This window comes from Saccopteryx leptura, chromosome 7, assembly GCF_036850995.1.
Source record: "Saccopteryx leptura isolate mSacLep1 chromosome 7, mSacLep1_pri_phased_curated, whole genome shotgun sequence".
In the NCBI taxonomy this organism is placed as follows: Eukaryota; Metazoa; Chordata; class Mammalia; order Chiroptera; family Emballonuridae; genus Saccopteryx; species Saccopteryx leptura.
In genome coordinates this window covers 83,226,516-83,242,824 of record NC_089509.1, presented here as the reverse complement: position 1 = coordinate 83,242,824, position 16,309 = coordinate 83,226,516, and the positions used below count along the sequence as shown (strand labels likewise).

The window sequence follows — 16,309 nt, the reverse complement described above, 5'->3', positions numbered from 1 at the left end:
TGCAACTAGTAAATTTTATCATTCAAGACATTTAAGTTACAGTTTATATTCGTATTATTTTGTATTAGTTTCAAGTGTACAGCATAGTGGTTACACAATGATATACAGTGTGTCCGTAAAGTCATGGTGCACTTTTGACCGGTCACAGGAAAGCAACAAAAGACGACAGAAATGTGAAATCTGCACCAAATAAAAGGAAAACCCTCCCAGTTTCTGTAGGATGATGTGGCAGCATGTGCGCATGTGCAGATGATGACGTAACACTGTGTATACAGCAGAGCAGCCCACGGCCATGCCAGTGGAGATGTGGACGGTACAGAGGAAAGTTCAGTGTGTTCTGTGGCTCGCTAAATTCGAATCCTTGACCAAAGTGCAACGTGAATATCGGCGCGTTTATAACGAAGCGCCACCACATAGGAATAACATTACTCGGTGGGATAAGCAGTTGAAGGAAACCAGCAGTTTGGTGGAGAAACCCTGTTCTGGTAGGCCATCAGTCAGTGACGAGTCTGTAGAGGCTATACAGGATAGCTACCTAAGGAGCCCTAAAAAATCTGTGCGTGAGCCCACATCGAACTGCACTGAATAGGTATGAAACTGGGAGAGTTTTCCTTTTATTTGGTGCAGATTTCACAATTCTGTCATCTTTTGTTGCTTTCCTGTGACCAGTCAAAAGTGCACCATGACTTTACAGACACACTGTACTTAACAGAGTGGTCTCCATGACATTTCAAGTATCCAGTACAGAGTTATTACTACATTATTGACTATATTCCCTATGCTGTACTTTTTACATCTCAGTGACTATTTTGTGACTACCAACTTGTACTTTTCTTTTAAATATTTTTTATTTTTAATTATGGTTGATGTACAATATTATATTAGTTTTAGGTACTACTTAATTTCTTCACCTTTTTCACCCAGCCCACACCCCCAGTGAATTTTGAGACTATCTTTTCATATGTGTTGCCATTTGGGTTTCTTCCTCTTATATTAGCTTTTTAAGTTTACACAGAGGCAACACAAAATTTACTCTGTCAAGGACTATGAATAATAAGATATGTATTTTTGTTTTATATTATTATAACCTCTCACTCCCTTGAGTCATAGATGTAGAGGTGAATAAGACATTGGAGGGATTTGGGAACAAGAACTACTCATATTTTTCTAGTGCTCTGCAATTTACACAGCACCTTCAGAGTCACTGGATTCTCCCAACTACCCAGTGATGTGGGTAGAGGACTATATTATTGTGTTCTTGTTAGCTCGTTTTACAGATTATTGGCCCTTGGTCACTGGGCCAGTAAGTGTTGAAATCAGAACTCAAACCTGGGTCTTTGCCCATGAATCCCCCTGTCCTTCCAAGGGCTCATTCATTTCTCTCCAGAACATTTAGCCCAAGACTTCTTGTGCTGGGCAGGGAGATGTCTGCTGCCTTTGATTCTCAGCACGCTCAAACTGATTCTATTTGTTCCTTATTGACGTAAGGGGCTTGGACTCTCTCAGGTAAGCTGCCTGGATGGAACTAGTAGAATTAGGATTTAAATCATTTTAAGCTTAATAAACTCAGCAACAGTTTATCGGTGGCTCTCAACCTTGACAGAATATTGTAATAACCTTGGGTCCTGGGGAGGTTTTAAAGTATACTTGGGTCTGGCCTTATCTCAAACCAATGAAATCAGAATGGGGCAGGGATAGAGAGGAGGCATTCTGTCTCTTTGTTTTAGGAATTTTTATATTCTTGTTGTTTTTTTCTCAGCAATGTTTTATAAGTTTTTTGTTTGTTTTTTACAGGGACAGAGAGAGAGTCAGAGAGAGGAATAGATAGAGACAGACAGGAACGGAGAGAGATGAGAAGCATCAATCATCAGTTTTTTGCTGTGACACCTTAGTTGTTCATTGATTGCTTTCTCATATATGCCTTGATCATGGGCCTTCAGCAGACCGAGTAACCCCTTGGGTCCAAGCTGGTGAGCTTTTTTGCTCAAGCCAGATGAGCCCGTGCTCAAGCTGGCGACCTCGGGGTCTCGAACCTGGGTCCTCCGCATCCCAGTCCAATGCTCTATCCACTGCGCCACCACATGGTCAAGCTATTCTTGTTTTTTTTATAATTAATATTGTTGATGGTATGTTCTTCAATTAAAGAGGAAAAAATTGTGTAAGTTCTTTGTGTAATTGTGTAAGTGATTTGTTATTTTCTTTTAGCTGGTGTCTTAAAATAAATTTCTAGCTCACTTTTATCCATGAAAGCCTTCTGGTAACTTTAAAAAACAAAACAAAATAAAACAAAAACCGAAGTTTCTATTTTTTAAGCTGTCAGATAGCCTGGGCCTCCCAGAGACTAGTCAGGCCCTGCTTCCACTTGACTCACTCTCATAGCCCCTGTCCCAGACGTGCCTCCTCCGCACTTCCCCTCCTCTGCCCTACTTTCTAGTCTCTTTTGATTCATCCCTCCACTCTTCTTCCTCACAGGCTTCCTTCCTTGTTGTCCTAGGGCTAAAATAGTCCCATCATATTGTATCAACAAAGATATCGATATTTTCTCCGTTAATGTAGCCCTTTTATAAAACTTTCCATCTCTGATCAGAAGACTGACCAAAACCCAGAACCCCCCCCCCAAAAAAAAAGGAAGCTCAGATTGGGTGTAGACTTGGAGGGCTTGCACTCATGGAGAATTGTGAGGGTGTCATGGAAGGAGGGCACATCCTACTTTCCTTGAATCCATTCATACAGAGCTGCTGCTCTGTGATGGAGGTGGCCCCAGAGAGAAGAACGTGAGGCACATTCGTGAGTGTGAGCTGGTTCTGGCTCATGTGCGAGCCTTTCTGCCCACCCTGTGGTATGAGGGAGCCATGAGCAGCCTACTGAGGCTTTATGTTGTTTCTGTCCAAAAGCTCCATGGAAGCTGGCTTATTCCTACTGAAATATCTGGCTAGTCTCAGACCAAGAATTGGGGTTCCTAAATAAAACAGATTTCTGCTAATCCTCTCAGCCCAGGTGAAATCTCATCAGAACTCAACTTTATAAGATTTGTTTGAAACTTAACTGGCCTCTAGTATACATTCATTGGAAGGCTGTGCATCGCTGACAGTTTGCCGAGAAGGGTATTGGGTGTCCTGTGAGATAAATATACTTACTAACTAAAAGTAAAATAACATATCTAATCATTGAGGAATACACACACACACAGACACACACATGCACACATACACTTGAAAAGTTCTTTATTCTTCAGAACATACATTTCCATAGTCCCGGAAAAATTTCACTCTTCTCACCACTGTATCTCCTATCCAAGGAGATGCTGTCTTTTTCATCTGGTTTTTACCCATTTCTCGTGACATTCTCTGTTCCTGATCTTTCTCTTTCTACGGTACTGGGTGTTTCCTCCTGTCTAGTTTATAGAAAGCACATGACTGATACGAAGAAAAAACAAAACGAAACACAGTGGTTGTACTAGGAGAAGGAGGGTGCAAGATACAGCATTTGGTATAACATCAGCAGAACTTCCCTGACCGCATCACATCTCTAACCTGTGCTGTTTGGTTCCAGGAGCTCGAGTCAATGCCAAGGACAACATGTGGCTGACCCCACTGCACCGGGCTGTCGCTTCCAGAAGTGAAGTGAGTGATTATCTTATTTAGTCTCGCACCTTCAGTCCCTAGGAAGAAAAATTCTTCCTGATGAATTAGGGATTCTCACTAGTGAGCAAAGACTTTTACTTCTAATCCAAGCGGGTGCCAGGGTTGAAGAACTGTTTATTTGAGTATGTCCTGTGTGCCGGGATGGTGCTGGGGGTTAGTGACTGGGGTAGTCCAGGATGGGCAGCATGGTTCTTGACTTCATAGGGGGAGGCAAACAGGTAGGCAGACCCGTACAATATTAGAACTGAATCAGAGGAGGAAGCAAATCAATGTCTGCTCAACTAGAGGAAGTCTTCCAAGAAGAGAGGCTGGCTAAGCCAGTCTTTAGAGGATGAGCAGGGACTTACCAGGCCAGGGGAAGGAGGGAGGGCTGAGTAGGAGGATAAAGATGCTAGTGGACAAGAGGCCCACAAGTGAATGAATGTCAGGTTCAGTTGGCTGTGGCTGGAACATGGGATGTAGTGGAAGGTAAATCTGATAGTGGAGGCTGGGGTAGATGGCAGAGGGCTGGGTGTCCTCTGAGCAGCGAGGGGTGGTCATAGCAGAGATGAGTGTGAACACGACAGGATTTGGAACCTTGTGAGGTGAGTTGGTAAGGAAGCCAGTGGGTGGATGGTGATTCTGATAACTGAGAAGGCAGGGGCAGAGGAGCAGGGGCTGGGTAGCTAACCAGTTCTGTTTCAACAAGCCAAGTTTGGCAACCATATCACTTGACTGTAAACCCCATGAGGACAGAAATCTATTATATGTTCCCTGATGTATCCCAAGCCTGATACACTGTAGATGCTCAAGAAAGGATTTATTTGAATGGTGGAAACTGAAGTAGGATGGCTAACCAATTACCATTATTTATACAGGTCTAGAGCTTAGGAAGGGAAAGGATGGTGATTAAAACCATAACAAACGGATCAGCTGGCCCAGGGAAGTTTAGAGGGTTGAGAAGACCAATTTTGGGGAGGGGTGGCAGGGAACCCCGGTGAATGTAGTCTGGTCAGAGGGGATGCCCTCCATCCGTGGAAACAAGAGGCTTTAACCTTGGAGGAACTTGGCATCGCATGACTAGTCTTTGTAGCTGGTTTACCCAGTGAAGCTCCCCTCTGCCACTGGAGAAGGTGACATTCCCCAGGTACACCTAGGAGCTCGGGGTGTTGCCGAGAACACACAGACTGATGTTGCAGGTGTTGATGACTGGCAATTGGCCACTGTCTGGGAACTGCACAGTGTATTTGGTAGATGATGGTGGGCTTGGTGCTCACGCTCTTTCTTGCTGTGCTGTGTGATTTGGTTTGTTTTTATAAGAGGTTGGGTGTATTCACTTTTCAAATAGCCACAGAATGAGCAATGCTTATGATCTTAAATTGCCTGGCTCAGACCCTGGGGAATTCAGAATCTTCTTACAGTCCCACATTTCATTTCTGTTGTACCTGGGAAAGCAGGTGCAGTGGCTGCTTGATTCGTACCACCAGCTTCATGAGACCAGCTTCTTCACAGAGGAGTTTTTCTTGCTCTTTGGAAACCATTTGATCTTCTTTTTTTCTTTTTTTTTTTTTTTACAGAGACAGAGAGAGAGTCAGAGAGAGGGATAGATAGGGACAGACAGACAGGAATGGAGAGAGATGAGAAGCATCAATCATCAGTTTTTCATTGCGACACCTTAGTTGTTCACTGATTGCTTTCTCATATGTGCCCTGACCATGGGCCTTCAGCAGACTGAGTAACCCCTTGCTCGAGCCAGTGACCTTGGGTCCAAGCTGGTGAGCTTTTGCTCAAACCAGATGAGCCCACGCTCAAGCTGGCGACCCTGGGGTCTCAAACCTGGGTCCTCCGCATCCCAGTCCAACGCTCTATCCACTGCGCCACCGCCTGGTCAGGCTGGTTAATTTTCTTTTAAAATAAAAATTAAGTATCTTTTGAAAGATATGGCTTTGTTTCCTCTGAACAAGTACCAGGTCTTTTTAGTACATAAAACCATTTACTAAGCACTTCCTATATGCCAGGCACTGTGCTTGCTGATGGAGCTACAATGAAAAATAAGACACGTGGCCCCTGTGCTTGGGAAGCATGTGGTCTAGTGGGATGGAAAGACACAAAAACAGATGATTTCGATACTATGGAATCGCCATCTTTGTTGGCTCAACTAGCTGCAAAGGCTTCAAGCCTCAGAATATCTGTTTTCCCTTAACCATCAGCTTACCTTTTTTTTAACATATCTTCGGTATGTTTGAAATCAGTCAACCCAATGATGAATCAATCTTTATACCTGAAAAGGCATTGCTGTTTCCCTCAGGAACCAGTTCCCTCTGTAGGTTTTCTGGGGGAAAGTATCCCTTGCCAGGTGTCTCTTGCCAGGAAGGAATTAAAATGCAAACAGACCCTGAGTTGTAAATAATCAGAGCCATCTATAAGCTTGCAGTAGAAAATGTCTTCATATTAATATCTGTCACAGTAAGTTGAATAGTTTCTTATGAAAATTGGAGTATCTGTAACCATTGTTAGAACTGACTGTGGGCCTCTACCCCCAAAGCACATCACTCAGAATTTAGGAAATCTAGATGTAAGAAATTCAGATTTCCTTTTTAAAAAAAATTCTATCATATAGCTATTATTTCATGACTCCCCTAAATAATAGCCGGGGAGAGGGAAGCAGGCCTTAGAAGGAAACAGAGAAGGGTTGGACTGCTAATCTGGCTGTTAGCACTCGCCGAAGGGGGGGTGTGTTCAGCCCGAGAGCCGGCACATCTGTCTGCTGCTTAGATTGGCAAGCAGTGCTGTTTCTGACACAAATATCTATCAACTCTCATTGCTTCATCGAAAGTCTTATAAACTATACTGTCCTCAAAGCCCCTTTGCTTCTAAAACATAGGTAAGTGATTTCTCAGGGTTCAGTACTCAATCAGGAAAGCTGCACCACCATGAAAAATATAGAATATGATATTTAGTATAGGAAATAGACCATACACCATTACGTGAGCTGCTGGAGTTTATGTTAGGCTGTCACCTTGTTTTGTGTGGTCCTGAAGTCACTGTTGGCCGACAAAGTCTGCAGTTGATAAGAAAAGCTGGACATGAAATGGGGAAGAACAGGGACAAACTGGAACCCCCATCTGTCTCTAAAATTGCCTCAACACCAGGGGCGTGAGTGACTTGTAGAAAGAGCTGCGTGTTTCACCTCTGAACTCGCGTGCACCTGGCCCGAGACTGGAAGAGCCCGAAGAAGACGCAGCAGCATCTGAAGAAGCACCAGCCTGGTACTGCCCTGTGCCAACATGGTGACCCAGCTGGTCAGCCAGCGGCGACAGTACCCGGCAGCCAACACAGCAGTCATGCTGTAGTTTCCTGTCTGCCTTCCAAAACGCATGCAGATTACTCTCGTGGCCAACCCTAAATGGAACCATACAGCAGGGAATTTTGGGAAATGTACTTCAACTTGGCTAACTTGACTCAATATAAAACTACCATTGAAATGTTATTTTATTTTAATTAAAAAGATCTTCTAGACAGTAAGCTCCTTGAAGTGAGTGTCACATGTATTGCTTGTCATTGTATTTCTAGTAACTAACTGGCTCTGTAAACATTTATTTTTATTTATATAGGGGAATGGAGAGAGAGAGAGAGAGAGAGAGAGAGAGAGAGAGAGAAGCATCATCTATATAATTGTGCATCCATTGATTGCTTCTCATATGTGCCTTAACCAGGGTTCGAACTGGTAACCTCAGGATTGAGCTGACAACCCAGGGCTCAAGCTGGCAACCTCAGCCCCTAGCCAGCGACCCCAGGTCTTGAACCGGTGACCTCGGCACATCAGGTTGACATTCTTTCCACTGAGCCACCACAGATCAGGCAGTACACAGTTAATTTGGAGTTTCAAGTTAACTTCAGCTATGTGAATGAACAATGGTTTTCGGTACAGCTACTTTATGGAACTACTATACTCCACAGAGAACACTGGTGATAATCATCTTTCATAAATGCAAGGTAAACTGACTTGAAGCTTGGAGTGAGAAACTAGAAACAAATTAAGCCACTAGACCCTGCAAAGTCAGGATGAGTTTCAAATTATATGTAACAGCGATATCAGAGTAAGTCCAAGATAACTAGTCAGCACAAATCAAAATTTCTGAGCCCTCTTTCCGTCTGGGCTAATTCTAGGTTCAGATTTCTAGGCCTGGAAAAATGATGTTCATTGCTAAATTCATTTCCTGAGCCTGTTATAACAATAGGGGTATCAGATCACAATATTGCGTAGACATCCACCCCTGCCTGACTTTATGAAAGCTCTTCTGCAGACAAGGAAATATTGTAGATCAAGACATGGCAATATCTCTTAAAATCATGTAACATAATTGGGTTCCAGGGATAAACCTTCAAGGGTTGTTTGGTACTGACCAGGCAATATTGTGCGCTCCCATCAAGGCCCATCCCCCACACCCCTCCCACATCTGGAATTCCCAGGAAGGAAGCAGCCAAACAGATCATCAGAGCCAAACAGCCATTGTCTCCTACTGACTCCCTAAGGGCTTCACTGGTCTCTCTATCTCCTTCTTTAACTATGTACTTTTCACAGCTGTGAAGAAATGAATACTCTGTTACCAAAATATTAGGGAAACATATTTTGCTATTCTAGATAATGTAGATAAGCAAGATTTGGGGCTGCCAGGGAGAATTTTCTGAACTATTGTTAAGTTATTTCATATTGTTTCCTCTGTTTAGCTTGTTCTTGTTGCTTTTTTGTTTTTCTTTCTTGGAAAAGGGCAGCTGTAGGGGAAAGGAAGTAAATGCTTACAGGAGTGGAGAGTTTAACACATGTTTATTGAAGCCCACTCCCGGGAAGGAACTGTGAAGTGTGCTATAGGGGCCTGGAGTGGGCACAAAGGGAGGCTGCTAGGACAAAGTGTTTAGGGCAGACGGCCAGGCACACAGCCGAACATGGCCTGCGTCCAAACGCAGCTGGCCTTTCACACATGCCTTTTCTTCTATAATGAACCGATAGTAGCACCAGGGAGAGTTGATGGACTTTTCACTTCCCTGTTCTAGAAGCGGTCTTTTAGATAGAAAATTTAAAAATGGTTGTATCCTCTCTTTTGGCCCTGGCCGGTTGGCTCAGTGGTAGAGCGTCGACACAGCATATGGATGTCCTGGATTTGATTCCTGGTCAGGGCACACAGGAGAAGCGACCATCTGCTCCCCCCCCCCCTTTCTCTCTCTCTTTTTCTTCCCCTCCCACAGCCATGGCTTGATTGGTTTGAGTGCATTGGTCCAGGGGCTGAGGATGGCTCCATGGAACCTCTGCCTCAGGCACTAAAAATAGTTTGGTTGTGAGCATGGCCCCAGATGGACAGAGCATTGGCTCCAGATGGGGTTTGCTGGGTAGATCCCGGTCAGGGCAAATGTGGGAGCCTTTCTTTCTATCTCCCCTTCTCACTTGGAAAAGAAGAAAAAGGAAAAAAAAAACTGGTTGTATCCTCTCTTTGGAATAGAGCATTGAGGCTGTTGTTTGTAAATATGTATTGTCAATATTTATTGAGCACTTGCTGTGTGATTCCATTTTTCTTCCAACTCTCTCTTTGAGATTGATATTGTTACTAAGGCTAAATTGTTATTAAGGCTAATTCAGGAAACAGGATCTCAGAGAAGAGCCTAAGATGCTGCAGCCAGTAAGTGGAGGAGATTATAATAGAGAACCTGCTCCCTTAACCACTGTGCCCTACTGCTTACCTTCAATTTATGAGCCCCCTTGATACTGTTCCAACTAATAAAATGAGTCTATTCTTATGTCTGTGCAGACAGAAGTCCCAGTGGGTATAAAGATGTTTGCCAGAGTTGAGGAAGAGAACATTTTATTTTATAGCATGAATTTTAAAAACATGTTTTTTTCCTTTTCTTTAAAAATATGGTCATTATTGTGTGCTACATCCTACTAGACAGAATTGGAAAAATTATATGACAGACTAGAATATCATTGCTTTCCTTAAATTAGCTTTATGATTATAAAAAGATCATGAAGAACATATACTGCTCACAAGAATTAGGGAATATTTTATTGCTTCATATTAATTTTTGAAATATCCCCTAATTTCTGTGAGCAGCATAGATCATACCTGGAATGGGAAGGAAGTAAGTATTTTATACCCTGTCAGTTAGACTTTAGATGGGTCGTACTCAGATTTAATGTGCATTCAAGTCAGCTGGGTGCTTGTTAAAAGTACCTGTTCTGGCACCTCACCCCAGTGATGAAGCCGGTGGTTGGGCCTTCATTTTGCAAAGAAGATTCTGATGCATGTGGTCTACATACCACTCTTGAAGACTGGGGACAGGTTAGTATCTGGCCTTCCCAATGTTTGAGGATGGCGCTTCTTGAATAGTTTCCTTTGAATTCTTTCATATCCCTAAGTCTCCAGTGAACCCCTTTTATACTACGTGTTCTTTGAATAAGGGTCCTCAATAATCATTGTAATAATAAAGGGTGAGTTTAGTTTAATAATGAATACTTTTAGAGGAATCATCTGATTAATTGAACAAATTAGCTGGGCAGCAATTTATAGAATTCTTACAGAATATGGAATTGCTATAAATAGTAGGGGATGAAAGCCCAGTGATTTCAGTAATAGAGTAAATGTCTTCAGGACATGAGTGCAGCCTCAGGGGTGGCGGCCCACAGTAAATGCCTCGTTAATACTTGCATATTATACTTAGAGAGTTTGCTAATGATTATACTAATATGTTTATTTTACCCAAATTTATTGAATATACACTGTGTGCAAGGCATCTGCCAGGCTTTGTAAAGAGCACAGAAGTTTGTATAAGGCTCAGACCCTGATTTAAAGCAACTTGCAGTTTATAAAATTTGACATTGCTTAAGCCTGCAAGGACTCTGGAGTCATAAACAATTACTTTTCCATGAGTAATTTATGACCTCTTAAATGCAGTGCACATTTGAGAGGAAAAGACAAATATTAGGGGCGACACTTTTGAGGACACGTGCTTCCTATTTCTTCTCATCTTTTTCCATGTGCCATAATGTATGTTTCTACTTCTTTTTACAGGGTTGGAGCGGCATTTTATAAAAAGAGAAAGTCATAAAAAGTAGATATAAAGTAACTGTAAATGCCATCTCCAGTTCCTTCCCATTTGACATCCCATGACAGTCCCTCTTTCTGTCATTACTGTGTCTTATTTAGCACAGCTACTATGGAGTGGAACCCAACAGGCCTATGGTCCTAACACTGAATGTTAAACAGACTCTTCACACGTGCCGGGTCATTAACTGCTTTTGTCTTCCTTGCTATGATACGAGTGAAGCATTTAGAAACTTATAGAGCAAGCTGATAGCGTAATTTCATGCTTCCTGAATTTAATAATTAAATAATTGAATTTATCTTTTTTCATTTTATTATTGTATTTACTTTTTATTGTATTTTACAAAAGTATTGGCTCATGATGTATTTGAAATGACGTAATTTTTTAAAACACTAGTCCTTCACCACTGCTAGTTTGAGAAGTAGCATGTAAGTAACTTTTCTTGATTCAGAAAGTGTTCAACTTTCCTTCCACCAAATTGGTTTCTGTTTTACCTTGTAAATTTCTGTCAGAGCCAACTTCTGGATATTAATTTTTAGCCCGTGTGTAATACAGGAGGAGAGACTGTTGTTTGTTTGTTTTTTTGATTACAGAAATCATGAATTCCCTAGTCATAAAATTATGACCTCTTCAAACCAAGTTAAAGTGTTTTCAAGATTAAAATATTTGAAAGAGAAGTGGTTTTAAAAGAGAAAGTTGTTGTCTTTTTAAATTCAAGCTTTATTTTGCCAAAATATATTAAATTTCTGTTAAGTGTATTAAGCCAGTTTGGCAGGCTAAAACTTCAGAGCTTAACAATGTAAATAACTAAGGATAATTAACATTTAAAATTATTTATGTCAGCATGCTTGGCTGATACTGTCTGCTGAGTTAGCTGTGGCCAAGCAGAAATGCATGAGCCCGTATGTAGTAAGCCAAGCTTGATCTTTGCCCTGGACTGCAGACATCTTGTCTTTAAAATGAAGCTGCCAATCAAATGAAGGGGTCAGAACACTTCCATATGTCTGTGAATTTAATTCTGTAATCATTTTAGCCTCCTTATATTTTCATTTTAAAAATTAATTTTTAGAAATTAAGAACTTCTTCTTTGTATACTAAGTATTTCTTGATAGAATCCTTTCTTGTCAAGTAAGATGAAAACTAAGCAATTCGTTACATAAGCAGAAATAGAAATAAAAAAGAAGAATGGAAAATTTAAAATGTTTTATAAAAGTAACGCTTATTCTAGACGTTCTTGATCTTTAAAAGTAGATGTTGGTATGAAGACCAGTGTGGTGAGATTGGCACCACATAGGAATTGCCTGAAACTCACATGAAAAGGGATTCAGTAGAGACCCCATGCACTTATTTTTTCTCCATCTGATCATGAACTTGAAACGACTCCCTTTCTAATATTTTAGGTGTAATGCAGATGTTGGTCAGGGGCACCTTGCCTTCTAAACAGATAGGACTGGCTGGAATCTTCATGCAAAGGCTAATATTTTCCCAGCAATTCCAAAGAATTCCTAGAGATTTGCATTTTTGATTGGCTGGCTCGAGAACCTTGTTCCTGCTACTCTCATTTGGTTTCCATGTCAGCTTTCCCCTCTTCCCTCTTGGCCTTCCGACTGTTCCCAGCTGGGTGCATACCTCTGCTCTGGGGTGCTGGGCCCGTGTCCTCTCTCTGTCTTTTCGTCCTCGCCCTTCCTTCCCGCCCTGCTCTGAGGGCCTCTCACTCTACTCTGCAGAGCAACGCAGCTCCTTCCAGCCCAGATTCACTGTAGACCCAGCACTGACTCGCAGGGGCTGAACACAGAGGCTTCCGACTCAATGGGACCTATCCTCCTGAGATGACTGTTTGGACTTAAATCTGTATTTTTTCATGCTGGTAATTCACAAAATTTTATTTTAATGAGGTTAATTCGCAATTTGTGGTCATTTAAACAAGGAGCTGGACCAGGGGGTCTGCAAACTTTTTTTGTAAAGGGCTAGATAGTTAAATATTTTTAGCTTCAATGGCTGCTTATGGTCTCTGTCACAGATATTCAACTCTGTTGTTATATTAAAAAACAGCCATAGATAATGTGTAAACAAATGAGTGAGGCTGTGTTTCAATAAGACTTTACTAACAAAAAGAGACCAAAATCCTCTGTGATTAAAATATATTTAGAAGTATATTGCTTATTTGAGAATACAGGTTCCTCCCAGCCCCAAACTCTGAAAGTGCTTGTTTAGATATAAGCTATAACTGGCATGTAAATGTATTTTTTCCTTGCTTAACCTGTTGCTTTGTATGAAACACAAATAATTTCTAAATCTTCATTTAAAAGTAGTACCTCTTTTCTCTGGCTAGTTTGCTCAGTGGTAGGGTGTTGGCCCAGCGTGTGGATGTCCCGGGTTTGATTCCCAGTCAGGGCACACAGGAGATGCCACCATCTGTTTGCCAACCCTCTCCCTCCCCCTCTCCTTTCTTCCCCTCCAGCAGCCATGGCTCAATTGGCTCAAGCAGAGGTGGCCCGGGCACTGAGGATGGCTCTGTGGCCTATGCCTCAGGCACTAAAAAATGGCTCTGTTCCTGAGCAATGGAGCAAAGGCCCTGGATAGGCAGAACATCACCCCCTAGTGGGCTTGCCAGGTGGTTCCCAATTTGGGTGCATGTAGGAGCCTCTCTGCCTTTATTCCTCTCACTAAAAAAAAAATACCTCAAAGGTAATATCCATTCCTTTATTCTGAGTTACTCTGAAAGGAATCACATTTTTTTACTTTTAAAAAACAAATTTATAATGATTTCATTGGTCTTATCTCCAAAAAGTATAAATTGGTGAAATGCTCTTGTGTAGTTTGTTTTGTTAATCTATTCTGAATTTACATAATACTTAATACAAAGCAAGAATTTATACAGGCACAATAACGCACAAGGCAAAGGCATTAAAGTATTAAAGTACAGTATGGTTATTTTGTTGTGAATGTGTAAAAAGGATACTGTACCATTTTTTTACAGTATTACTTTGAGATGGTTATCTTCAATTTTTCTGGCCCTATATCTGCAAAATTTTTAGCATGCATATTCAAAATATATACCTCCTTTATTTATAAATTATATACTGGAACTACTATCGTTAGCTAATGTTTCAAAGCCCAATATACTTAGGGTGAGGCTTTTCATTTATCATAGTCTTACATAACCAAGGTAGACAACAGACTTCTGAGGATTTTCCTCTGTTTTGTCCAAGCTGTTGTCAGATCTGATTAAATCTGTCATTACTTTTACCTTGTAATGTAGGTGATAGAAAGCTTTTACTATGAGTAGAGGTGTCAGCTCTGTGCCTTGCACATTATTTATGTGGGTTCCTTGCATAAATCTTGCTTATTTTAGAACACTTTTAGTTTGAGAGTACGTATTACAATCTGTAAATCGACTTGGCAAGTCCATCACTGCACCTTTCGTGCACTGAAGGCAAATGAACGGAGCCCGGGCCAGCCCCGCCCCTCAGCCGGGTGGAAGCCCCTCTCTCTCCTGCGGGCATCTCCAACACGGTGAGGGCCCAGCGCCAACCCAGAAGTTAAATACCAGCTAAAATGCTTTCCCTTTTTTCAAAAAATAAATATAAATGAAGGTTCCAATATTTTCTTCCCACATCACAATGAGTTGCCTCCATATTTATGAGACCAAAATTGATAAAACTATTATTTTTCTAATGTAAATTTTAATTCTTTATTGTGATTTAGCATTTTTTGTTTGTTTGTTCGTTTGTTTTTGTGCACCTGGCTAGTTTTCAGGATGGAACCTGGGTGTTGTTTCTTTCAATCTTCCCTAGTTGTAGTTGTGTTTTGCACAGTAGGTGAGCATGGCATACACATGTTTTGCTCTGAAGTGAACGGGGTCAGGGAATGTTTAGTATTACTTTATTCTTCATCTTGCTGAGGATGAGTGGCATATGTCTTTTTTCCCCTTTTTTGGTAATCTTAAAATGTTTGCTTGGGACCTATCAGCTTATGACCCTTTGTTGATAGCGCCTGAGTGGAGTCACACTTTTTATTTAAGCTATATTCTTTAATTTGCAAAGTTAATTTCTTTTTGCTTTCCTTCTGCTGTCTAAGTTAGCTATTCATCTCAACATGTTACTACTCCTGATTCATGGAACATTCTATTTATTTCATCATTTATATCCCTGATAAAGGTATTAATTTTGATGGTTCAAATGATCTACTTTCTGGGGGCACTTTTATAAACCTATATGATAAAGTAGACTGGACAGTCAGGCCGGTGGGGCTTCGGGTGGACAAAGGTGAGTTCTTGGACCATGAAGGGTGGGTGGCAGGAGTGTGGTACTGATGCCTTTCATTGGCTCATTGGCGACACATTGATAAGACGTCCATAAAGGAGCTCCATTTACTGCTCCCAAGGATATCCCTGGAAATAAAGAGAAACAAGCAACAGCCACGCCCCTTTTCTAGAGAAGCTATGTCATTCATTTGGCTGAACAGAAGAGAGTCTTCAATCCTGGCTGTGTAGCCCAGTCCTCAGGGAGCTTTACAGAAATTCTGAAGCCAGTTAGATTCTCTGGGGTGGGACCAGGTATCTGTATTTTTAAAGGCTCCCCAGGTAATTTCATTGCACAACCAAGGTAGAGGTATATAGTTCAAACGGCTGATATGCTGGCTAGGTCGAGAGAAGGAGATAAAAGGTTAGAGGCTCGGGGAAGGTGAAGGAACTCAGTAGGTGAAACTACCCCTTTGTAACATGGAAAAGGTTGGAAAAACAACCATTTTGTAGCTTCAAGTTGAGGAAGTAACAGGCCTCCTCTTTCCTTGACTGCTTATTAATCACTGAGTGACAGTGAAGATGTTGGCTGAGGGAACTAAAGATTTACAAATGGATCCAATTTATGAAGGGCTTTGCGGTCTTTGGCTTTGGAAGAGGGAGACTTACTGACAAATGCCTCTAACCTCACATAATCTTTGGGGAGCTCTTTGGCTGATGGATATTTCACCCCAATGAGTGCACATGACTGTTCTCATTTGCCCAAATATACCTGATACCTTATAAGAGTGGTCTCCAATCCCCGGGCCACGGACCGCTACCGGTCCGTGGGCCATTTGGTACCGGTCCGCAGAGAAAGAATAAACAACTTACATTATTTCTGTTTTATTTATATTTAAGTCTGAATGATGCTTTATTTTTAAAAAATGACCAGATTCCCTCTGTTACATCCGTCTAAGACTCACTCTTGACGCTTGTTTTGGTCACGTGATACATTTATCCCTCCCACCCTAAAGGCCGGTCTGTGAAAATATTTTCTGACATTAGACAGGTCTGTGGCCCAAAAAAGGTTGGGGCCACTGCCTTATAAGGAAACCTTATACGTAGAAGGTTTTGGAGATATGCCAGGGCTCTTGGCCTAACAAAGAAATGTGCAGTGAATCTTAATTTTAATCTCTGTCACTCTTGATCTTTATCATATATTACTTTGCTTATCACAGAAGAATATCCATCTCAAGCCAGCCTTTGAGGGCAGGGAACCTTCCCTTTTAGTAGTTCCGGGGTCTGGTGAAACATCTTACACCCCAGTAAATACTGATTGAGCATTTGTTTGTGACCCTTGAAA

The 16,309-nt window shown here is 41.5% G+C and overlaps 1 protein-coding gene across 14 annotated transcripts in view; it reads left to right on the top strand.

Annotated features, from left to right (window-relative positions):
• The window catches only part of ANKRD44 (ankyrin repeat domain 44), a 345,918-nt gene that overhangs the window by 185,133 nt on the left and 144,476 nt on the right, over nt 1-16,309 (top strand). For all 14 annotated transcript variants that reach the window (XM_066346438.1, XM_066346434.1, XM_066346430.1 and 11 more), the window contains exon 4: nt 3,553-3,623. In XM_066346438.1, the coding sequence (XP_066202535.1) occupies nt 3,553-3,623 (71 nt within the window). The remainder of the gene's footprint in view (nt 1-3,552; nt 3,624-16,309) is intronic.